Source organism: Muntiacus reevesi, chromosome 8, assembly GCF_963930625.1.
Source record: "Muntiacus reevesi chromosome 8, mMunRee1.1, whole genome shotgun sequence".
Taxonomy (NCBI): Eukaryota; Metazoa; Chordata; class Mammalia; order Artiodactyla; family Cervidae; genus Muntiacus; species Muntiacus reevesi.
The window spans coordinates 24,072,556-24,097,824 of NC_089256.1; the positions used below are offsets into that span (position 1 = coordinate 24,072,556).

Genomic DNA, 25,269 nt, shown 5'->3' on the forward strand with positions numbered 1-25,269 from the left:
GAGTCTGGGGTCCTCCTTTGGCCCCTGGGCTGAGGCTGTCTCAGGGACGTGTGTCCCCTGGGGCCACACCCCTTCCCTGGACCAGCAGCTCCTCACCCTTGTCTGTGTGGTGACCTGACCCCCACACCCAGTCTTGGGAGGACTTCTGAGTCTGACCTGGAATGTTCCCCAGACTCTGCCTGGGCTGGGGTCTCAGAAGCAGAGCCAAGGACCCTGGGACAGGTGGTGGTGGGAGGGACAACCCAGAAGACACTGGTGGGGGGGCTGGGAGGCAGGTAGACACTTGTCACCACTGGGGGCTACGGGTGGGCTGACCCTTAGAAGTCTCTGGCTTGTGATAGCGCCTGACTCCACAGCAGATGCCAGCACCTGGGCGCCGAGAGGAGGACAAGCTGGATGTGGACCACACGGCTGTGCTTGGAGTCCCTGTCACCTCTGAGCAGGCTGCCAATCCATATGTTTCCACAGCAGTCACCTGGGCACTTCATTCAAGGCTGTTCCGCCTACACTCTTGCCCTTGGCACCCACAGAAGGTCAGATGAGGCTTTGGGGGAGGCCCTGACCTTGGAGGGCCTGCAGGCCCAATTGGGGGGGGTCCCCAAGTTGGGGGGCCTCCTGGTCAGGTCTCGACTGCCTGACTGGCTCTAGGGCCGAGGCTGGGGCCCACCTTCTCTGATTCCTTCATGTCCCCACAGACCCTGGGTTTTTCCGGGGTTTTCAGGTTGGTCTTGCTTAAATGTGCAGAGTCTGCTGATGCTGGTGAAACCCTGGAATATTGGCCTCGCAGGCACTTTCTCACTTCTCCAGGCTGGGCACTGGGTGTCCTGGGATGGCCCAGCCCCTATCACTGCAGGGGTCAAGGGGAGCTGGGCGCAGATGAGGCCAGCACTGGGCAGTGCCTGGGCCAGCGTGGCATCCTGGCAGGCAGCCATTGCCTCAGCAGCAGGGGAGGACCCAACCCCATGCTGGCCTCTGCCAGCTAGGACATGTCCTCTGGGCCTGCCACCTACCTCCTTGGAGCCACTCAGCCTTCCTCCTTGGGGCGTGTCAGTGCGGGGTACATAGGAAGCTGCCTCCTAGGCTGAGGGACATCAGCGATGCCACCGGCCACCTGCAGCCGGGAAGCTGAGGGTGAGACTGCAGCAGCTGCAGGAGAGCCTAGGGGTCCGGCCCAACCGCTGCTCTGCTCCTCCCCATCACCCACTTTCATCCTCTCAGCCAGCCCTGGGTTCCCCAAGCAAAGGGCCTCCCTGTTTGGCCAGGTATGGTCTCACCAGGACCTCAATCCCACTGAGCTGCCTGTTGACAGAATTCCAGTGTTTGCTGCTCCTGAGCTCAGGGAGGGAGGGACCACAGCCTCCTTAGCCCTGATCTGAGGATGCCTGTCAGGGGGACTGAGGTCACCCGATCAGGGCAAGCCCACCAGGACACTCCCTTTCATTAAGGCAGAGTCACCTGATGAGGGGCTTCCCTGGTGGCTCAGCTGGTAAAGAATCTGTCTGCAATGCAGGAGACCTGGGTTCGATTCCTGGGTTGAGAAGATTCCCCTGGAAAAGGGAAAGACTACCCACTCCAGTATTCTGGCCTGGAGAATTCCACGGGCTGTATAGTCCATGGGGTTGCAAAGAGTTGGACATGACTGAGCAACTTTCATTTTTCACTTTCACTTGATGAGGGCCTTCACTACATCTGTGAACCTCTTCACCTTGGCCATATAAGGCAGCATATCCACACTCAGATTGCCCTCCCACTTAGGGGTGGGGTCTTGTCTGGTGGACACACCAGGGGTCAGGATCTTGGGGCACCTGAGAATCCCGCTCCCTCCCCCAGACAACAAGCACGGGCCTCACTTGCAGGGGAGTGTGTGTGCTGCAGTTTCTCAGAACAGGGTGGGGTGCTGTGTATGGCCAAGGACACGCCACAGGGGACACAGCTGGTCGGAGGGGCTGCAGGCCCAGGAGCAGGGTGAGCCAGAGGCCACGCATCACCCTCTGGCTGCCTGAGGCTGAGGAGGGGCCTGGCGGGGGGGGGGGGGGGGCTGAGTGAGGTCTGCTGCACACAGGGGTGTTGGGCAGGCATCCATGTAGTCCAGAGAGCAGGGGCGATCACCCTACCCGCCCTGGGAAGCAGCCTGAACTCCCGGTGCCCACAACTCCTGCTCAACCGCCTTGGTCTAGGGCCACCCCGCTGGAACGGAGGGGAGCGTTTGAACCCAGAGCCCCTCTCAACACTGACAGCTGCCCCCAGGCCCAGGGCGATCCTGGAGGGCAACTCTCCCCAAACCACACCCCCTCTCTGAGCCTGGTGCCCACTGCGGAGGCAGCCAGGAAAGGCTCTGGGACGCACGCAACCACAAGTGCATCGTTTTTCTGTCTCAGCCTTCTCGAGCTCTTTCTCACGATGTGAAGACTATTATTTCAGGCCCTACCAAACCCTGCTATTTCCATGAGGTTTCCAAGGAAGGCAGCCCATGAGTCATTCTTGCGGGGGCGATGGAACTTTGAACAGCATCCACCGAAGCAGACATTTGTGCAGCAGGTTTAACTAGAGCCCTTCTCTGTAATTCTGCCGGCAGCAGGCTCAGCAGACTCAACTGGAGAGTGTTTCTGGATGATCGTTCCAGAGACTTCTGCACAGTTGTATTCCGACGGGGCAATGGGAGGGAATTCCCCTGAAGGTCTAAGTGCAGGGGGGTGGGAGAGGCCCTCAGACTCTGTTGCAGACCCCAGAGAGTCCGGCTAGGGGACATCAAGGCCACAGGCAGCATGTTTGTCTGTCTGATGGTCAGGTTGGGATGCCCATCTGTCAGGGTGCTCAGCTGTTGGCAGTCCCGCCCACCAGGTGTGTGGGGACAGTGAGTGACACCAGGGGACATCAAGGCCACAGGTAGAGTGTCTGTCTCAGTCTGATTGTCGAGTTGGGGTACCCAACCATCTGGGTCCTCACCTGTCGGCAGTCCCACCCACCGGGTGTGTGGAGACGGTGAGTGACACTGTCTTGACTTTCCTACTTGTTGACATCTTGAGGAAGTGTTGACGCAGACACTACACCCCTGGCCTGGCTAAGGTTCATAGATGTGTCGCTTCAACCCTGCCCCACCCACCTACCAGTCCCCTGAGGAGGGGGACAGGTATCTGTGGGGCTCCTCTGGCTGAGCCGTGGCCGCCCACCTCTCTTGCATGATGCTGTGATGGGCAGCTTTGCCTTTATGCAGAAACAGTGTTTTTCCCTAATGCCAAAAGTGACAGGCCTACAGAAACAGAAAGAAACCGACTTCCCAGGGAGCAGGCCCCTTGTTGAACAAGCATGAAGACTCTCAGGTTGGTGACAGCAGAGTACAGACCCAGCTCGGGGTCCCACGTGCCCTTGAGGTTCTGGCTGACTGAGTAGCCCAAGAAGCGTAGGGCAGGCACGACTCTCATGCTGGCAGTACGGTTCGCCTCATTCAACCGGGACACTGTGCACTGCCACTCCCAGCTGGGCTGGCACTCTTCTTGGCCAGAGAAGATCTGGCAAGTGCCATGGTCGCATCTTGCCTGCACGGCATAGCCAGATCCTCCCAGGCTTTGGCGGGTCCCTTCGGAACCACAGGCTTCCCAGGAAGATCCTGGAGCCCGTGTCCATTCACTCTGGAGAACCACTATCCTGGGAGGATGCTGGCAGCAGGACCCCTTGTTTCTTGTTTGTTTCCCAGTTTGATGGGGGACCTGTGAGTGTCCCATGGGCTCAGGAATGGAGGCATCCATGAGTGCAGCCCCAGGGGACAACTATCAGAGGGTGGCCCAGGGTCCTCTTGCAAACAGGGCAGACCTGGGCTTGGGGACATGGTGGTTCAGTGGCCCCTGGAAGGCTTGTTCCCTCCTGCTCCTTCTGGAACATGATCAGAGTTCATGTCAACATGATCAGAGGGCACGCTGAGACTGTGCCCCAGAACTCAGTCTCCCCTCCTGACTCACTGTGGGGGTGGGCAGGGCAGAGGGAGGGTCTGCAGTTCAAAACTGTGCTCTAGGGGCTTCTGGGGTCCTCACCCACCTGGCAGTCTGAGATGGGATGTCACCTCCACGTGGGAGGCTCTGGTGGGGGGACATCAGCCATCCCCTGGCTCTGGCTGCACTGTGGCCTGGCCCACTCAGTGCCACAGCCAGGTCAGGCCCAGACCCCACTTGTCCTGCCAGATGAATGTTGGGCCTTCCATGAAGCACGCTGGCAACTGGCTCAGTGGACCCCGAGGTGGGTCTGAGATAGTGACTGCCCTCGTTCCTGTTCAGCAGCTCAGGGGGCGCACGTGGTGCGTGGCTGGCCTCCAGCAACACTGACTTCAGATGAACAATGTGTCCTGTTGGGTCTCAGCCCTCCGCTCCATAACTGGGACCAGCAGCACACACACACAGCGTGTAACGCCACCTGCTTTGCTCAGAAACCCTGCTCTCAATGTCACCTGGGGACAAGCTCAGAGTAGGGGCTATGACCTGAACATTTACAATCGGAGGCCTGGGATCCAGGCCAGGGGTAGAAGCGCTTTGTCCTCAGTCCAGCCTGAGGGCTTTGAAAGGGCACAGAGTAGGCAGGTGGCTGTGAGTGGGACCCAGGGAGTTGACGGGAGGCCCTGACTAGTGAATCAGAGGTGGGATGTGGGGGTGATGAAGAGTCAAGGGGCTGAGGCGGGTATTCATTCCAACCAGGGTGCAAGTCAAGGGTCCCCAGCTGAGGTGTACCAGGTCATGGGGCTGGCATGGTGGGTGTGAGCAGTGCCCGGTGGGTGGGGAGAGGGAGGGTGTTAACATCACACAAACAAACCCAGCTTGTTCTCATCAGGATGGACTTTATTGAGAGCATCCAACATCTCATAATTACAAGAGAAGGCACGTGCACGGCAGTGGCCATCTGTTCTGGATGCCCCCACGTGGGGAGTCCCCACTGCCCAAGGCCAGAGCCCACTCCTGCCCTGAGAACTACAGGGGGCCCCACAGATGAACCATGCCTTCCCCGGGGCTCCCAGGGAAGATGAGCCTCAGTGGGTGCAGCTCCCTCTTCCCGGAGTCAGGGGTCTTCCAGGTGCTCAGTCAGCTCCCCTTGGGTCTGTGGACCCTCAGATCCCACTGGACGCCAGTGTTCGTCACTTCTACCCCAGCAAGAACAGGCAGGCGCTCCCTAACGGGTCAGACGGCCCCTCCTCCCACTGCACTGTGGCCCCAGGACAGCCCCTGGGACTGCGGCTTCCCCACCAGCGATGCTTCCCAACAGAAGAAAACCTAAGGCATGGTTTCCAGAAGCTGTCCCTTCCCATGCAGCTGCTGCTTCTGACTGGGTCCCCGTCGTCCAGCCCCTCATGCAGGGGTAGCACAGACCCCTGCATCGTGTGGGGCTCTTGACAATGGACACAAAGTGCCTTGCAGACAAGATGTCCTGGAGGCAGCAGGCGGCCTGTCCCTACAGCTGCTTTCATTCTGGAAGTTCCCTGCGGTTGACAGAAATCCATCCCGTGACCAAGTCACAACCGGCATGGAGAAAACACATGAACAATGCCCTCACCTTAACAACAGTGAACCTGTCATGGAGGACACGCCTGCTCCCACACCAGACTTCGGGAAAGCATTTATTAGGATGGCTGCAAAGCCCACCCTGAGGAGGAGCCACACGAAGGTGGTCCTGGGAGACAGGAGGCACCCAGCCATGACCCTCCCAGCAGAGGGCACAGGGCGGTCTACCCAGCAGCCTCTCCCACCCCTGCCGGGTGCTATCTGCAACAAGATTTTGGCTTCCCAGGGATGCAGCCCGGTGCCTGGGCTCAGCCTGGGGTCGTCCAGCAGAGGCTGCAGCTGGGAGCCCCCTCCCCAGGTTCGGGAAGACACTGGGCTTCAGCACAGGGTCCCGCTGACTTGGGGTCACTCCATGTCCTCCTGCAACTCCTGCTTGTGCAGGGTCTGGAGCCGGCTGACCACGGTCTGGTGGACGGCCTCCAGTCCCTCGATGTCCAGCTCTTGCAGCAGCATCAGGATGGCTGTCAGGATGTTGTTCTGGGGACACAGAGTCACTGCCTGAGAGCCACACCTGTGACACTGGGCCACCCACACTACACACACACATCACCAGAGCACAGCTTTCAGAGAGGCAGCCTTCCAGACAGACCCAGGCGGACAGAAGCCGTGGCTGTGGCTGGGGTAGAGCGCTTGCCGCCTGCAGGGACTTCCTACGAACTGACTCACCTCCTGCTCACAGCCCTGAGGCCCAGAGAGGCTGAGTAATGGGCCCTCATCACACAGCTGGTCAGCAATGGAGCAGAGATCAGAAGCAGGTGATCAGTAACATGTGCTCAAGTGCACATGGGGTTAGTGTGTGATGCGCACACACGTTCACATGACCACACCTGGGTTCCATCTGCATTTGAGCAGGGAAACACCACTTCTACTGGGAAAAACCGGGAAAGATTTTACATGAAGGGGCTATTTGAGCTGATCCTTCTTGTGGGATGACTGGAGGGATGGCCACAAATCAGAGCACGTGGCCCATGTAGACTTGCTTGGGATGCTGGCCCCTGGCGTCTGCAATGCCCTAAGGCTCCTGCTCCCTCAAATCTCACTAACTGCCCATGTCCCCAGGTATTCCTGGCCACTAGCACCCGCACTCAGAAGCTTGTGGGGGGCTGGATGCCATAGGGCCACCCAGCCTGGGTGACCACAGGGACCCCTGGAAGCAGGGCCAGACCCTTCTGTCCTCTGCTTTCAGAGCAAGCATCCTGTTTGAGCAGGTATGATAGTCTTTTGTACGTATCTATGGCAGGCATGGAGTCGAACCAGCACCTTCAATCCCTGGTCCACTCTCCTCGGCAGAGGCCCTGCCATGGGGGTGGGGTGGGGAGCTCCTGGCCTCAGCCCAGCCACCGGGCAGAGCTGCCACCGGCGACAGTACACACCTGGGGCTCCTCCTGAGACTTGTGGAAGGTGTGTGCAGGGACCTGGAGCTGTCCACACAGCCACCTCGCGGAAGAGCAGGCTGTGGTCCCAGGGGACAGTGGCCCTCTGGGGCAGGGCCGGGTGCAAGAGACTGGCCACAGGCCCACTGACTGCTCTCTGCATCGGCCTTTGGCCCACGGCCACACCCACCGCAGCCCTGGGGGGACGCCTTCTGGTGAGACAGGGCCTCAGTGGGTCCACCTCTGCACCTCCGGTGAGCTCTGCACCCATTTCAAGCTGTCGCTGCACAAATGAGTGAGGAGGCCCCGCTGTGGCTTCAGGGAGCCCTGCCTGGACGTGGCGCCGGCCTTTGTGAGCCCGCAGGGAGGTCACAGCACCCTGTGGCGTGCGTCAGGCTGAGTAGGGGCTGGAGCAGGTGCTCGGGGGTCCTGGCCGTTCCCACAGACCCCGGTCCTGTTCGGACAGCCCCTCCCCCCGTGCCCAGGTGGCGAGGTCCCCTCCGAGTTCTCCCTGCCAGAGACTGGGTCAGGGCATGGCTCCGAACCTGCTGGGGGGAGGGGCACACAGGGAAGCTGCTGTGCCGGCCAGAGGACATGCAGCGAGAAACGGCTCTGCCCTTCGGAGGCAGGGCGGCCCGTGAGCAGGGACGAGCCCGGGCACAAGCCGCAGCGACTCGAGCAGCAGATGCAGGAGACCCTGGAGGGAGCTGGTCTTCACCGATGTACCCAGGCCGCCCACGTGACCTAGCTCAGCCAACACCCGTGATCCTCACAGGGAAGCCTGTGGAGGCCTGCCCCACCCCCGCCGCCACTGGAGCATCCCTACTTCCGACAGCAGGCGGGAGGGCTCTTCCCAAGCAGCAACCTCTCTGGGTCAAGCACTGCCACAGTGACCTTCCCACCCCCCAGGACCGCCCTTGGCACAGCCCCCTGTGCTGGGGACCCCACCGCCCACACAGGCACCCCCTCTCTGCTTGCCATGTCTGACCAGCTTAGATCTGGACACAGACATTGGACCCAGATGGCTGGCATCCCACCCCCTGGGACCTGGCTTTGTGCTTCACTGCAGTGTCTCCAGCCCCGTCCCTCAGCTCTCAGCCCCCAGTGTCCACATTCTGGGAAGGGGGAACCAGGGCCACCTCCAGCCAGGTGGCCTCATCACACTCACCCTGCTCACGCGACTGCTTGCGGCCTCCCGCTGCAGGAATGGAGGAACCCGGTCCCGGGAGGTAGGCTTCAGGCCACGCTGCCCCTGGTTGCTGTTGGCAGGAGGAGGACAGCGGGGCATGAGGCCTGAGGCGACTGGAGCCCAGCCCTCACCGTCCACACATCTGTGGGTCCAGGCCTGGCACCCCAGGGCCCAGGGAGGAGAAGACTCCTAAAAGTAGATCCTGCCTACCTGCAGGGAAACCGCCACTCTAGACTCTGCTTCTGGGGTTTGGGAGCAGTGGACAGCGGGGTGGGGCAGCATGACTTCTCTTAGCCCTGGGGTCACCTCCCTCCTCCTGGAGCTCACACAGGACGGGAGCACTAACACACATGACATGTGAGCCCCGAACACAGAGGGGGGCCTGCAGCTGCCCCTGCCAGGCGACAGCCATGCACCCTCCTGCCACGCTGCGGGAGAGCCACATGCTCTCCTGCCACGCCACAGGAGAGCCATGTGTCCTCCTGCCACGCCAAGGGACAGCCACACACCCTCCTGCCACACCGAAGGACAGCCACTCTGCGGGAGAGCCACATGCCCTCCTGCCACACCAAGGGACAGCCACACACCCTCCTGCCATGCCATGGGAGAGCCACACGCCCTCCTGCCACGCCACGGGACAGCCACATGCCCTCCTGCCATGCCGCGGGAGAGCCAGCAGGTGGCCCTCGTTTGCAAGTGGATGCCTGGCCTGGGGCCCACTGAGAACAATGGTCTTCACCATGTTCCCCCGTCCAGTTTCTGCCCACAAACATCCAACAGCTGAGGTGCCCTGTGGGTCAGAAAGGGCCCTTCCTTGGCCTGCATGCCCTGCCATCCCCAGGACTCCTGACCAGTGGCTTGGGTGGCCAAGGCCACAGGGCTTCCCCCCCCATGCAGCCAGCCCCATATTTCTACCAGCTCACTGCCCAAGTCCACTGCTCCCCAGGAGGGCTGGTCTTGCACTTGGCATAAGCTGCCTGCCCTGAGCCTTCTCTCAGCCATGCAGCTGACACCAGGCGGGGGCCCAGAGCAAGACCAGAAACAAGCCCACACAGCCCACCCCCAGCCCTGGAAGTGCAGTCGCGGGAGGGCCGGGAGGCCCCTGGGCCACACCTGGCCTCCCCCTCGCCGAGGCTCAGGGGATCCTGTGTCGTCTCAGTGGCGGCGTCCACAGCACTCGGGGTGTAGGACAGCTCGGGTGGGCTGCTCCCCAAGTTCTCTCTGCTGGGGGCCGTGACCTCCTCTCCCTCCATCAGCGCCCGGGACACCTCTTCCTCCGTCACAGCTGGGGGCCGGGGGGGGGGGCGGGCAGTGCAGAAGCATTAGTGGCTTCACCATACATGAGCCCATCTGGCCCAGCCTGGCTGTCCCCTCAGCTCAGCGTGGTCCCCTTTGGAGAGGTGGCTCAGCCCTCAGGCCGGCCTCTCGGGCACCTGTGACGGGGCAGGGGGGATGTAAGGGCACCCACCCTGGTTGTCCAGCTTCTGCAGCTGCGGCAGGGTGCGCAGGACAGTCATGCGGTAGAGGTGGGGGCAGGTGCCACAGCAGGGGTTCTCGGCCAGCCAGAGCACACGCAGGCGCGGGAGGCCCTTCAGGTGGACGAGCTCTGCCAGGCTGGGGATGCGGTTCTTGCGCAGGTACAGCTCGCTCAGCTGCCGGCAGCGGCTCACGGGCTCCAGGCTGGAGATGCTGTTGACACTGCGTGGACATGGCCATCAGCACCGGCCCAGGGCCCCCATCTGACCACGCAGGCGAGCGCTGCCAGCCCGTACCCACCTGCCCTCTCCTTAGGGTGGAGGGCAAGGGAGCCCCCAGGTCCAAGAGAGAGCTTCACCCTCCAGCTGCAGTGGGAGCGGCAGCCCCTACTCTGTTGAGGCTGCGAGGAGTCCATGCTGGGGTGGGAGTCCTCCCCCTGACAAGACAGTGACTGAGGACTCCGTGGGACACACCAGTGAGCCCAAAATGGGCAGTAGCCAGGAAAACTCACAGTGAACCTAAGCAAGCCCATTCAAGCCCCACACGACCAAGACCTGAGCAATGAACTTCCAAACCCCATGTTCACAAAAGAATTAACTACAGAATTAAACTGAGTGAACCGGAAAGAGGAAATCACCCAGACACCAGGCAGAGACCTGCAGGTTTCAGCTGACAGAGCAGGGTCACCTCCTGCACACCCAGATGGACCAGCCATGAATGCAGGCTGTTTGAGGAGGGGTGGCTGACCATAAGCCTCAGGCTGTGCGGGACCTGCCCATCCTGCCAGACTGTCTGGACCACTCTCCATCTGGACCACTCTCCATTGGATGCTGGGCTGGGCTGGGCAGGGACATCCTCACACGTCCCTATCATCACTGCCACCACACCTGACACTGTCACTGAAGCAGCGGGACAAGGGCGCTACCGACTCAGCACAAGTGAACCCAGGCTCTGGGATCCTCGCAATGGGGGAGCCACACAAGCCTTCGGGGTGGAGGCTTGAGGTCGAGGGCTTGAGCCAGCAGGGGCCGAGAGACCCCTCCTTGACCACTGGTCTATGGCTGCTGTTGCTACAGATCCATACATTGGATCTGTATACACTGGACATTGTATGTCCCCAGACCCATATACTGAGATCCTGACCCCCAGTGCAGTAGTGTGAGGAGGCGGGGCTCTTATGAAACGGACCCCCAGAGCTGTCCTAACCTTCCGCCAGGTGAGGACACAGGGCGCCCTCCTGAGACACTGGTCTTGGACTTGTGGCCTCTGAACTATGAGGAACAATTGCCTGTAAATCCCATCAGAGCAGCCAGACCCGACTAAGCCTTCCCACCCACGGGCACTGAGACCAAACCAAAACGACGTCATCGCACAGGACTGCCGCCCAGTGGCCTGGGGATAGCGGCTTAGCTGCAGGGCCCCCCAGTTCCAGCAGGGCTAGAAGTCCAGGCCACAGCCCGGCACTGTCCAACTTCCTGTCACAGCGATGAGAACCCCTGCGGTACGAGGGGCCTCGGGCTCAGAGGCTGGGGACTTGCCCTAGACCCCTCGGACAGCGCTCGGCAGAGACGGGGTTAAGTCCACGCCTGCTCCAAGTTTCCTACTATTTGGGGAATGAAAGGTAAGGCCTTCTAGGTGCACATGCCCGACTGTCAGCTTCACTGACAATCATGACAGGTAAGTGATAGCAGACGCCAGGCGCTTGCATACACTGGTTGCTCCGTCTTCCCCACTGCATCCCCTCCTCCTCGCCCCCCACCTCTACAGTCACCGTCTCACAGCTGGGGGAGCTGAGGCACAAGGGCTGAGCTGGGCCCAGGCAGGGAAGGGGGCTCCAGGCCCACTCCTTCATTCATTCCTTCATCCTGCAAGCAGGTGCCAGCCCCAGCCTGTCAGGTCAGGGCTGGGGGTGGGTGAGCACAAGGTGGGTGGCAGAAGGCACCCAGGGTGACCCCCGAAGGCACAAAGGACAAGCAGGGTCTCAGGAAGGACAGGGTGGCCAGTGTGACGAGGAAGGTAAGTCTCAGGACCTGCACGGGACCCAGGGCCTGCGACCTCACACATAGGGCGAGTCCCAAGGCCTTCTGAGCTGCCAAGCAAGGAGTTAGCCTTCATTGCAGCGCTTCAATCTCCACAAGGTTTACACGTGGGGACCTGCAGAAAGCACTCCAGCATCTGCAGGGGCGGCCTCCTCCCCCGACCCAGAGTGGGTGGGCAGAGTTCAGGTGGGGAGAGACTTCCTCCTTCCCTCACCTTCCAGATGCCCCCACCCCACCCGGAGCCTGGAGCCCCAAAGGCAGCAATTGGCTCATTCAAGCTTTCCTTAGAAGGTGCATGACCCTGGAAGAGTAACTATTATCAGGACAGACCATGCAGTGTGGAAGTTGGCAGAGCTCCGGGCACTGATGGAGCCAGGAGGGAGACAAAACTGGCACTTGGGGCGCTGGGACAGACACAGCCACTCTGGGGTGGCACCCCATGACCCTGGGACAGGTGGGGCAAGCTCAGGGGGAGGCCTGGGTGCCCTCCAGGAAGGAGGGCAGAGCTAAGTAGCAGCCAAGCCCTCGTGCCACCTCGGTGTGGCCTCCAGAAGCAGCCCTCCCAGACCACAGTTGGGAGCTATCAAAGGATAATCAGTTATTCAGGTTATTGACCAGCCCACGGGAGGGATCTGGACACTCTCCTCATCTTCCAGCCCTGGTGACTTAGAAGGGATGGCCAGCTGGGGTTCAGTACCTGAGGGTGATCACTTCCAGGCTGGGCATTTCCTGGCAAATGGAGATCTACAAAGGAAAAGAAAGTGACTGCAAACATCACAGGATGCTGGCATGTGACATCACACCTTTCCAGCAGCCAAGAGAACCCAGGGGGAGCTGCTGCCCAACCCCTGTCAAGGGCCCAAGTGGAGAAGCCTCCCCCCTCCCAACTAGAAACACGCAGGGCTTTGCAACCCACTCCCCTCTGCAGCCTAGATGTCCCCTCTGCCTGACGGAAAGATGGCACCCTCTCCACAACTCCAACCAGCATCATTACCACCAAATGCTGCCAGCCATTGAGATGGGGCATTCTTAATTGTAGATATCCTCAAAGGATCTCAGTGAGGAGATCTCAATGGACAGAGAACTTTTCCCTCTACTGTCCCTGACCTCCAAAGAAAGGACAAAAACCCCTTCTTGCCAACAGAGCTGTTCTGATATGTAGACAGGCTCAAAACTAGACCTGAGAACATGTTATAACACTGACTTAGGGGAAAGGGGCAGTGGGGCACAAGCTGGTCCATGGAGACCCTGTAACCTGGAAGGCTGATGAGCAGTGGAGCCCCGAATATGTGTGTGTGTCTGCCAGACAGCGGGCATGGGGCCAGAGGGGCCTCCTGACATCAACAAGCTGTCTGGTCAGAATGCTTCACATTTGCAGCAGATCTGTTTTCTGTTACAGTAGTGTTTTGCTTTGTTTTTGCTGCTACAGAATCAGGTGCAATAGGCTTTTCTGGATGGTTCGGACACTCAGCATGTCCAACTTTGCTTTTCAGGACAGGTACAGTTCAAGTTCCAAAACAGAAGTCAATGAGAACCAACTGCTGGGCACCACACTCTGTGTGAGCTGGAGACATTCATCCCAGGACTGGGGGGTGGGGGTGGGGGTTGGAGTTTGGAAGAAAACGAGTCACAGACACTCATCTCTGCCCAGCTCCTCTCTCTGCCCCTGCCCGGCCCTCATCTATTCCTGCCACGGGAAGAAGGGGTGAAGACGGATCTGACCAGGGAAGGGGCTGAAGTGAGGAACCTCCGCAGGGACATGAAGTCCAAGAACCTATTAAAAAATTTTAAAAAGACCCCCTCCCCCAAGCCAAGTGCACTGCTCATTAAAGTCAACCAAGTCTGTGGGGCCCTTCCTCAGGTGGGAGGGGTCTGCATCCTGGATTAGCCCTCTCCTCTGTGAGGCCTGCTTCTCATCCGCAGGAGGATGTGTGAAGGGATTTCGGAATTAACTTGGGGCTACAGAACCTCTTTTCACAAGCAGCTTTTAAAGCTGCTAAAGTAACAAATGGACGGGGGCTTGGATGGGATGGGTGTGGGTCTGTCCACTTAATCCTCCTCCCAGGGATCAGGGACCATTTGGAGATGATCAGTATGGTACTTACATCAGTGAGACGGCTGCCCCTGGGGAGAGAAAAGACATATGCACTTTTAGTTTGTCAAAGCTGAATAAAAAAACTAAAAACAAAAATTAATGACAAACGTCTACAAACTTTAAGAGTCTATGACTTTGGACTCCCCTGGTGGTACAGTGGATAAGAATCCGCCTGCCAGTGCAGGAGACATGGGTTCCATCCCTGGTCTGGGAAGATTCTACATGTAAGTAAGCTTGTGCACTGTAACTATGTGCTCTAGAGTCCATGAGCTGCAGCCCAGGGGCCTACAGCCCATGCTCTGCAAGTGAAGCCACTGCGATGAGAAAAGCCCATATACTACAACTAGAGGATAGCCCCCGCTTGCTACAACTAGAGAAAAGGCCTGCATGTAGCAACAAAGGCCCAGCACAGCCAAAAATTAAATACCTGAGTTTTTAAAAAATAATCTATACGTGAGAAAAAAAAAAAAGGTCTATGATTTCAATGACAAAGTAAAAGAAAACTTTCCCAGATAACTGACAAAGGTGCCCCAAATCATTTCCTGGTTGATTTTGGACAAAACGATTTGATGCTGGCAGCTGCTCTTCAGACTAAGCAGTGGCAGAGGCTGCCCCATCTGAAGGACACAAAGACTTCCTCATTCTCAAGGCTGCTGTGCCCAAGAATAATTCCCTGACTAACAGACATAAACAAGGGAGTCTTTGTAACAGGACACATTCAAAGGCTGAACTTATGATTTATGAAACACACTTCAGAAAGCCTGAAATGGGGTTGTTGTGCCTCCCTCCTGAGGGGAAGGCTGACTGCTCACGCAGAACAAAGGCATGCATTGTTGAAAACAAATGACAGGAATGCTGTGGCCAAAATACCAGATGTGCGGGGCAAAGTGAAAGGCTTTTAATGAGCAGGCAGATCTCACTGCAGTCGATCTGCCCGAAACCAGCAGGAGGATCATCCGCTTCTGGCTGAGTGCCAGCTGAACTGTCCAGGGCACGGGGGCACTCGGTGCCCTGCTTGGAGTCCCCAGTGAACACAGGCAGACCTTTCAGGAGTTCCAGGAGCACTCGTGTTCCTTCCTTGGCTCAGGTAATCCTGGCCACCCTGTCTTTGAGGCTGCACTGTATCTCTAACCATTACCTCCAAGACAGTGGGGACAACGCATCCCTACCCAGGGCTCAATTACAACAGTGTTTACTGTGCATCACTTTGGACTGCTGGCAATTTCAGAAAAGACACCTCTCTACAGAGAACTGTCTGCCCCACTATAGCCATCTAGAAGCCCAAGAGCCAGTCTTCAAGGGAATTCCGATTGTCCTGTGCAAGGAGGGCAGCTTTGGAGCTGTGTGTGAAACACCACTGGTCAGGAGGGATGAAAATTCTGGAATGGTCTTGCCAAAGGCCCCCTGAGCTTATGGAACACCTCCCAAAGGCTGGGCGGACCAGACACGGGCCAGGAAGGTGAGGCCCAGGTGCCCCCCCCCCCCCCCCCGCGATTCCAAACCCCTCTGCATCCTCCGCAGGCCCTTGCAGGCCCCGCTCCAGAGAAGAGGTGGTGGGCAGGGGTCCCCGTTCCAGGGTGGAGGTTCTGGACAGGGGTCTCCATTCCTAGAAACTTCTTCCCAGTCCTGCCCCAGGGCGGGGGTCCGGGGAAGGGTTGCCGGGCAGCGGGGAGGACGCGCCGGGACGGGCTCTGGCCTCTGGTCCTCACCAGCAGTTGAGCTTCCTCACGCTGTGAAGCTCCGAGGCCTTGGCCCGGGACAGGACCATCTTCCGCGTCAGCTTCATGGCGGCGGGCCGCCTGGACCCCAGACCCCTCTCAAACCTCGCGCTACCTCGGCGGATGTTGGCCAGGCCAGCGCGCGTCTCCAAGGGGCGGGGCCCGCGTCGTTAGGTGCGCGTCCTGAGCGCCCATTGGCCCCCTGTGAGGGGACGGGCCGGCGCGAGTGCAGTGGGGCCGCATGGGCTTCCGCCTCGCGTCTTGGCTCCTCCCCCACCTGCTCCGACCAGTCCCTGGAGCCGCTAGCCTCCTCCTGCGCGTGCGCAGTGATGGTGGCGCAGCTGACGTAGCTCTGCGGCGACCGGATTGGAAGCGCCAGTCGGCTGTGAGCGACCTCGCCCGAGTCTCAAATCCTAAGCCAGGTCCCTATCCCCACCCCGATCTCCGAGCTCCAACCCCTGGCCCTAGTCCTCGCCCCGAGGCTGGTGAGTTAGAAGTGATGGTCTCTTAACTGCCCTGAATTAGGCCCCTTCACTGAAGTGTTGAAACAAGAAATCTAGAAGAGTTTTAGGGCTGCGCTGATTCCTCTCCCTCTCAGCGTTTAAGGAAAGAAGGCAGGTGCCAAAGGTAACAGAGACCTCCAAGTAGTCAGACATTTTAGAAATCAAAGCGTTGCTTGGGCTGCAAAGTACATTAAGACAGGTGTCCGAGATCTCAGACCTCAGAGGTGACAAGACCAAACTCAGCCTCACCTCGGACGCCTTTCCCATTGGACCCTGGTCCTGTGTTTGGCCTGTCCAGCCCAGTCTCAGCAAAGATCCTGTTGTCACCCCCACCCTGATCTCTGCGCACCCTCATTGTCTGATTTTGGTCCTCTTCCCTCCCTCACAAGTGGTATCTAATATTCTTGGCCTGTCATTTGTAAGATCCTCTGCCCTTGAGGTCTCCTCAGTTCAGTTCAGTTCAGTTCAGTCCCTCAGTCGTGTCCGACTCTTTGCGACCCCATGGACTGCAGCATGCCAGGCCTCCCTGTCCATCACCAACTCCCAGAGTTTCTTCAAACTCATGTCCATTGAGTCGGTGATGCCATCCAACCATCTCATCCTCTGTCATCCCCTTCTCCAGCCTTCAATCTTTCCCAGCATCAGGGTCTTTTCAATTGAATCAGCTCTTCACATCAGGTGACCAAAGTATTGAAGTTTCAGCTTCAACATCAGTCTTTCCAAATGAACATTCAGGACTGATTTCCTTTAGGATGGACTGGTTGGATCTCCTTGCAGTCCATGGGACTTGCAAGAGTCTTCTCCAACACCATAGTTCAAAAGCATCAGTTCTTCAGTGCTCAGCTTTCTTTATAGTCCAGCTCTCCCATCCACACGTGACTACTGGAAAAACCATAGCTTTGACTAGACAGACCTTTGTTGGCAAAGTAATGTCTCTGCTTTTTAATATGCTCTCTAGGTTGATCTCCTAGTAACTTTCCATCCAATGGCCCCTCCCTGCTCCTTATCTGTAAATCCCCCTAGTCCTTGTTGAATTTGGAGTTGAGCCCGGTCTGTCTCTAAATGCAATAGTCTTGAATAAAGTCTTCCTTACCCTTTTAACAAGTGTCAGGATAATTTTTTTCTTTCACAAGGGTCAGAGGTGGCTTTGCCAGGGTGTCACAGCAATATCCGAAGCCCAGGGTCCTGGAGACTGGTGGAGGACTTGCCTGTATGAGGGACTCCTGGCACAACCAGGGGCCGTGATTCAGTGGGGGAGAGTGGAATTTTGCTGTAGCCCATTATGTTTATTATAAAGACAATACAGGGGATTCTAAAAGAGAAAAGCATCCCCACAGTAGTTTAAATGCTGCATTTCCTGTGTTTCGTCCCATGTGCTGTATTTTGCAGGGACATGTGGTGTTGCAAAGGGTTTATCAGTCAAGTCTTGGCCCGGGCCCCCTCATCCATGCCTGGGTTCTTCTGTACAGTGGGTGGGCCCAGCAACAGTCTTAAGTGAGTAGAACCGGTGTGAGGGGTTCGGGCAGAGAGCACAGCCAGCTGGAGCACAGGTGTCCCAGACCCACATGCCACCTGTACTGGTTTACTAGCCCATGTGGCCACACGGGGGCTCCTCTGATCAGCTGGTGAAGGATGGCCGGCTCAGTGCTAACTGCAGGATCCGAGCCCCTTCATCCATGCCTGGGTTCTTCTGTGCAGTGGGTGGGCCCAGCAACAGTCTTAAGTGAGTAGAACTGGTGCGAGGGGTTCGGGCAGAGAGCACTGCCAGCTGGAGCACAGGTGTCCCAGGCCCACATGCCACCTGCACTGGTTTACTAGCCCGTGTGGCCACACGGGGGCTCCTCTGATCAGCTGGTGAAGGATGGCCGGCTCAGTGCTAGCTGCAGGATGTCTCCCTCTGGTGGTCCCGAAAGACTCGTGAAGGCCAGTGCCCACAACAGGCAGCACTTCGAGCAGGGCGCTGGCCTGGGATTTGGTTTGATCCCGCTGAAGGTGTTAGTCACTCATTCCAGACTCTTTGTGACCCCATGGATTGTAACCTTCCCCAGGCTCCTCTTTCCATGGGATTCTCCAGGCAAGAATACTGGACTGGGTTGCCAGTCCCTTCTCCAGGGAATCTTCCCAACCCAGGGATTGAACCTGGTCTCCTACATTGTAGGCAGATTCTTTACCATCTGAGCCACCAGGGAAGCCCTCGATCCCTCTAGCAGGTTAGTGAGTCAGCCTGTTACTCCTTTGTCAGTGCTGGCAGGAGACTGCAACTCCTGGGTCAGAGGCAAAGGATGGCTTTTTCCTCGTGGCACTGACACATATACATCAGCGCCCCCACATCCGAGTTTCACAGGAGCGACTTGGTGGGCTCCGTGGATGGTCACTGCCTGTGCCGTGGGTGCACATGGTACCGAGAGGGATCAGGGAGCTGTGGATCCACCACTTTTCCAGCCAGTAGTGAGCGATCCCCATCTTTGTCCAGGGGTGACGACCCTCATGTCTCAAGGTTACCAGCTGTAGGAACAACCAAAGGAAACAGCCTTGCCACCTTGGCACACCAGCAAGACCTGTAGGTGAGCAAGAGGTCTAGGGGCGCAGCCGCCACGTGGAGTGCTTGTCTGCCTGCTCTGTGTGGAGGGCAGTGTGCCGATGTTGGATTGTGCATGGACTCACAGGAAGGTAGGGATGGCCTGACCCCGCTGGTGGTGGGGGGGGGGGCAAAAGGAGAGAGATGGAGAATCAGGGCAAGGAGGTTTGGAAGGGGCGCTAGGTGTAGGCTGGCAGGTGGAGATGCTCATACCCTGCTGTGAGGCCGTGGGGCACCCACCATGGACGAGGTGCTGGACAGTGGGTAGACAGCCCATTGATGACCATCAGTCTCTTTCCTCAGCCAGCCTGGTACTGGCTGGTGGGTCAGACAGGGTGTGGCCATGGTGGCCAGGATGGAGGCTGAACGCCGTATCATCCCTTGGAGAGACTGGGCAGTGATGCGCTCCAGTGGGATGGACACGTTCTGGATCTGGACTCAGCTTCCTGCCTGTGGGGACTCAGCCAGTACCACAGTCTTGGGTCTCATTGTGGTTTGATCCACCAGCACAGGATCGGTCCCACACATCGCATCAGACTAGAGGACCCACTTCAGGGACCCCAAGGTCCTTCATGATCTGGCCCCCACCCCTTCCCCTCATCTCATGCCACACTCCCCTGGCACACTTCCTGATGGTCCTGAAACATACGACTTGAGTTCACTTCAGGGCCTTTGCACCTGCTCTTCCCTGGATCCAGATGCCTTTCATTGATTGTGATGGCATGATCCATCAACTTCCTCAGAAAGTGGATCACTTCCTCTATCCACCCTGCTGAGAAAGGCCTTCCCAGCTACATTCCCACCAACACTGTGACCTCCAGTTCCTGCCCTGCTGACGTCAATGTTTATCATGTCCCCTGTGCTTTATGCCATTCTCCCCGTGGACTGCGGGCCTGGGCTCTTCTCCCTGGAGCCCCAGCCCCTAGACATGGTCTCCCTGTAGTAAGCCTTCAGGAGGTGCCTGTGGGCTGGCCGACTGATAAGCATGCAGGGTCTGCAGGTGTCTTCGATGCCAGCTCTGGCAGGTTCCCAAGTCACCGCTCCCTCATCATCCACTGGGGGTGAGAAGATTTTCTTCCATGCTGGATCACAAAGTCTGCAAACAGACATGGGAACTTGGCATGATACTTGGCGTGTGGGGGGCCCAGGCTGTGACTGAGCCTTTCTGCCCTCCTCCACTGACAGTGACCCTGGCTGGTGCAGAAAGCCATTGAGATGGATGGATGGACTCTGTGGCAAAACACAGGAAGGACTTGTAGAGAGAAGAGTGGCCTGTGTTTGCTCATTTTATTCCATGTCCTGACGGTCTGGGTCATTTCCACCTCCATTCTCATCACTGTCACTGCAGAATGTATGGGCAATCTGGTAGAACTTTCCGGAAGGGCACTCAGCCACTAGGGTGTCCATGGTCTTTACCCTCCTGGGCAGCACACCATGCCCACTTATTTCCATGGGCAGTCTTTTCCGATTAGATGTTTCTGGAATGGAGGCCATCTTTTGACCTCATCAATGAAGTGATGAAGGAAAACAATGTTGTCCCCCAGCATGAAGCCCGCTACTCTTCATCCTCTCTCTCAACCAGGGGTCAGCAACCTACAGCCCACAGGCCAGATCCAGCCACTGCCTGTTCTTGTAGATAAAGTTTTATTGACACATAGCCAGGCCCTCTGCTTGTTCTTGTAAATAAAGTTTTATTGGCACACAGTCAGACCTACCTGCTTGTGTTTTGCCAATGGCTGTTCTCTGGCTGCAAGGACAGAGTTGAGTAGTTTAAACGGAGGTGCAAAACCTAATGATTTACCATCTGGCCCCCTATAAAAAAGTCTGTAGTCCCTCTCTAGTCTTCTCATGAAGCCTCAGCACGGGCAGACCATGTCTAGGGGCTGGGGCTCCCAGCCCCCATACTCTCCCCTCCTTCCTCTGCCAACCCTCCCCAGCTCCTCCTCCAAGGAGCCAACAGCCTCGCCTCTCTATTTCAATGTATTATTCATGACAAGAGCGTGCCATGCTAGTCAGATCACTCTCTTTTTCAGTGACTGTGGTTTTCTCTGGCTGGAAGACCAAGGGGCTTTATGTCTTTGGCATGATGTCTGTGCTGGAACAAAGTCGTCTCCCCTGTGTTTCCTTTATCTGAACTTGAAACACCTCTCAGTCAGGATCAGTACTTGCTGATCTTGTACTCTATGGTTCCTACTTCTATTTTTATGGAAAAGATGTTTCATAATTGCTTTTGCAGTGATGTCTGGCCAATGGAGCATGACCTGCTTGTGAAATATGTGGTTTTCTAGAAGGGAAGGAGCCCCAGAGGGGACACTGTGGGCACAAATGTTTTGTCAGAAGCCTGGTTCATGAGATACTCGGCCTTAAGTGATGTTCCCACGGAGGCCCTGGGATATATGGAAATGAAAGCCACCCTGTCCGATGGCTCTTCAGTTACTGCTCTCTCATGAAATATTAACTTTCCTTTAGTATGATTTCAGACGTGAGATGACTCTCGGGTCAGAGGGCATTGGGGAAGGAGCCCTGGGCGAGAGTGTGAACAGAGCTGCTGACAAGCGGCTGCGGACACGTGTGGGTCTCTGCTTCCTTCACCGGCTGACTAGGGTCTGAGATGCCTCTTAGGGGTTGTGGTCATCCGTGTATCAGGAGAACTCCCGTGATGGCCACTCGCTGAGCACCTGCTGCTCTGAAGATGCAGCTGTGGTGGCTGGCACCTATGCCCCTGCAGTGTGAAGTCCTGTAGACCAGACCTGCAGTCCTGTGGACCAGCCATGATGGCTAGGCGCTGTGCCCCGCAGTGGGCAGCCCTGCAGACCAGAGCTGCAGTCCTGTGGACCAGCCATGATGGCTAGGCGCTGGGCCCCGCAGTGGGCAGCCCTGCAGACCAGAGCTGCAGTCCTGTGGACCAGCCATGACGGCGAGGCGCTGTGCTCTGCAGCGGGCAGCCCTGCAGACCAGACCTGCAGTCCTGTGGACCAGCCATGATGGCGAGGCGCTGTGCCCTGCAGCAGGCAGCCCTGCAGCCGAGAGCTGTTGGGTAACAGCCACCATTGCTGGTGCCAACCACCTTGGAACAGAGACTCCAGTCATCTTCAAAGTACCTTGAGAAAACGATCGAGTGCTGTACAAGGAGCTCTGATGGGTTCTGACTCTTACCCCAAGCTGCTTGGAAACCTCTGTGTGGTGGGCGAGTGAGACAGGGGCCAGCCATTGGCCAGTGCACCTGGGGTACTTTGGTCCATGCACCTGGCAGCTTTGCAGAGAGGCAGAGGCAGATGGGGCAAAAGGCCCTCTAGAGGAAGATGCTCTGGGCAGGAGTCTGGACACTGCATCCATGCACGCAGAGGAGGAAATGAGGGTCACCTGGCAGCCCCGGGCCCTGCCATCAGAGGAGGCACAGGACCCTGTTCACTTCGCTAGATCATGAGGCCACATGGGGTGGCAGCCAGGAAGGAGCAGGCAGAGGGCCGCTGTGGGGTGAGAGATTTGTGGTGAGGGAGTTTGGAGTTGTAGGAAGAGCTTTAATCAGTTTTTCAGGAGTCAGCATTCAGTCCTCTGCTCCAGCCAGGAGGACTGGGAAGGGCCATGCAGCCGGGGTGGGGATAAGGCACCTGTGGGTCTGGGGCAGCACCTGCTGGGGTGAACCCTGTGCGGGGCTCCTCCTGGCGCCTTGGATCTTGCCTTACAGGGAATGGGCTCCTTGCTTGGGGCCCCTAGGAAGACGGGTGAGGGCAAGAGCAGACCAGTAGGGGAAGTGGTTCACCCAGTCTCCAGGCCCCCATTGTCCGACACAACCCCGTCCAGTCCTGCGCCCCACCTCCCTGCGGTTAGGACTTGATGAGAATCGCTTCCTCCGGGTTCACACTTGGCGCCAGCCCCTTGGGAGGGGACCTGGGGAGGCGGACCGCGCTCCAGAGGGCTAGTCTCTCCTCCTGGGCTCTGGTCCGGAGTGCGGGACTGGGCGGACAGCGCTCTCCGGAGCCGTGACGCGGAGCGCGCTGCACGGGTCCCGCGGGGCCAGGGCTGCGGTCCTGCTCGGCGGCGGCGACGGCGCGAGTGACGCGCGAGCGCGGGCCTCTCTCAGCAGGTACGCACGCCGGCCTGGGGTGGAGGGAACCGAGGCGCTGCGGAGCCGCATATCAAGGGGAGGATGCCCCAGGATCCAGGAGGAGGGTCGGGCCGGCACAAGGGTCGGAGCTCAGGCTGGGGTGCGTGGGCCAAGGGATGCGGGGACCTAGGCATCGGTCTGGGTCCGGGCGCGGGGGCGGGAGCTCGGGGTCGGGGAAGACTGCAGCAAGCTCCAAGGTGTGAGTGCGCCGCCGGGGTGCAGAGGGCTGGGCGCGGCTCCGGCTGCGGTGCGGGGCTGCAGAGGGGTTGCGGGACTGCTGCGGCAGGCAGGCGGCTGGCCGGGTGCGGATGTCCGCTGGACTGTGGCGCGGGGCGCAGGCGCTGCGCCACGGCTGGGCGCGGTCTGTCCGGAGGCGCCGTGTCGCGACTTGGGGACATCTGGGACTTAGCTATCTCAGGCTCTTCCTCTGACCCCCGCCCCCAAGACCTCTCGGCCCAGTTCCGTGGTTGGCGGTTCGTTTGCCCCTCACCCGCGTGTGACTATTTTTAGTCTTGAAAGTGCTGTCACAGCCAGGATTTCAGGATGCTGGAGGAGGAGCGCAGGGAGCCCCTACAGGGTTAGAGGAGTGGAGAGTGGGCGCACACAGGGCCGCAGCCATGCGCCAGACCAGCACGTGGTTCTGTTAACCGGTGAGTCTTCTGGGCTGGGAAGGGCCGGGTACCAGGAGGAGACCTGTCTGGGTGAGTCCCCATGGGAACATTCACCCCGAGCTCCTGTCAGCCCCCTCACTCCTCTCTAGGGCTGCAGCTTCACGTTTTGTCAGTGTTCTGTGCTGGGCCACATCTGTAGGTGTGCATGTTGTTACTATATTCAGACCTAAGGGGTCAGATTCTCTCTCTTCTTGGAAGTCCTTTACTTTTAGAGTTTTCTCAACATATCTGTGCTAATTGTTGTTATTCAGTCCCTAGATCATATTCAGCTCTTTGTGACCCCATGGACTGCAGCACGCCAGGCTTCCCTGTCCTTCACCATCTCCCAGAGCTTTCTCAAACTCATGTCCATTGAGTTGGTGATGCCATCCAACCATCTCGTCCTCTATTGTCCCCTTCTCCTCCTGCCCTCAATCTTTCCAAGCATCAGGGTCTTTTCTAATGAGTTGGCTCTTCACATCAGGTGGCCTAAGTACTGGAGCTTCAGCTTCAGCGTCAGTCCTTCCAATGAATATTTTGGATTGACTTCCTTTAGGATTGACTGGTTTCATCTCCTTGCTGTCCAAGGGACTCTCAAGAGTCTTCTCCAACACCACAGTTCAAAAGCATCAATTCTTCCACACTCAGCCTTCTTTATGGTCCAACTCTCACGTCTGTTCATGACTACTAGAAAAACCACAGCTTTGACCATATGGAACTTTGTCAGCAAAGTGGTATCTCTGCTTTTTAATACACTGTCTAGGTTTGTCATAGCTTTTCTTCCAAGGTGAAAGCGTGTTTAATTTTGTAGCTGCAGTCACTGTCTGCAGTGATTTTGGAGCCTGAGACAAAATCTGTCACTGTTTCCATTGTTTCCCCATCTATTTGCTGTGAAGTGATGGGACCTGGTGCCATGATCGCTTTTTGAAAGTTGAATTTTAAGCCAGCTTTTCCACTCTCCTCTTTCCCCCTCATCAAGAGGCTCTTTAGTTTCTTTTCAATTTCTGTCATTAGAGTGGTATCACCTGCATATCTGAGGTTGCTAATTGCTCATGGAGAATTTTTGCTATAAAACAGGGTAGCCAAATTTGCTTTTAGGTGATATGTAAAGAGAGCAACTGATGGTATGATCCTGGGGAGAAGAACCCCAGAGAAGGTTTGATGGCCAGAGAGGTGCTGTAAGTTCATTGTCAGTCTAGTTTTCTGGACTCTCCCAGGGCCTAGACTATTGGACAGGGGTCTGGGTGTGGTGTGAGGGGTGTGGGTGGAAGGGAGAAAGGGGGGGGATCAGGCCAGACTCCCCCTGCGGCTGGACATGGGAATGGTTACACATGGCTTTGCCCTTCAAAGTCTGATGAGTGGTGGGTGTGAGGAATGGTGTTTGACACATTTCCTAGGGACCTGTTGGCAGCTGGGATTGAGAAGATGTGAACAAGCCTCTAGTGAGTGTGCTGAGATGGGCATCTGTGAATCCGAAAACTGTGAATCTGAGCAAACGCACTTGAGTTTCTTGAGACCAAGTCCTTTATTGCTTCTCCTTCTGTCACTTGTCCTGTAGAACAGTGGTCCCTGACCTTTTGGCACCAGGGACCGATTTCGTGGAAGATAATTTCCCCACGGAGCGGGATGGGGGAATGTTTCTGGAATGATCACAGTGCATTACATTTATTGTGCCCTCTGTCTCTATTATTATTACATCAGCTCCCCCTCTGATCATCAGGCAGTAGATCCTGGAGGTTGGGGACCCTGGCTGCAGGGCTGAGCCCTGGAGAGTCCCGGTCCCCTTACAGATTAGCTGCCCAGTTGTGAGATTCTCGGAGCCTTCTTTTCCTCTTCTGTGACCTGGAACATTTCCTGCTGATCTGCTCCCCTGAGAAGCTGATTGTGAGGCCTGGCAAGCTGCTGACTAGGATAGCAGGTGGCCCTGTAAAGGCCACTCGGGCGTAAGCCCCCTTTGCCACGAGTGGTGTGCCAGGTGGCTCCCGAGGGCCGCAGTGCCA

At 57.7% G+C, this 25,269-nt stretch overlaps 2 protein-coding genes across 2 annotated transcripts in view; one reads left to right on the plus strand and one right to left on the minus strand.

Annotated features, from left to right (window-relative positions):
• Nucleotides 1-4,810: 4,810 nt before the first annotated feature.
• On the minus strand, nt 4,811-15,674 carry CFAP410 (cilia and flagella associated protein 410). The gene is made up of 7 exons (XM_065942529.1): nt 15,422-15,674; nt 13,723-13,741; nt 12,315-12,361; nt 9,571-9,800; nt 9,216-9,387; nt 8,082-8,172; nt 4,811-6,017 (listed from the first exon to the last, which is right to left on the minus strand). Exons 1-7 carry the CDS (start codon nt 15,496-15,498, stop codon nt 5,886-5,888), a joined length of 768 nt encoding a protein of 255 aa, XP_065798601.1. The 5' UTR covers nt 15,499-15,674; the 3' UTR covers nt 4,811-5,885.
• Nucleotides 15,675-22,473: 6,799 nt separating this feature from the next.
• TRPM2 (transient receptor potential cation channel subfamily M member 2) overlaps nt 22,474-25,269 on the plus strand; it is a 48,863-nt gene continuing 46,067 nt past the window's right edge. The window contains exon 1 of the mRNA XM_065942905.1: nt 22,474-22,598. The gene's annotated coding sequence lies outside the window, so the exon portion shown is untranslated. The remainder of the gene's footprint in view (nt 22,599-25,269) is intronic.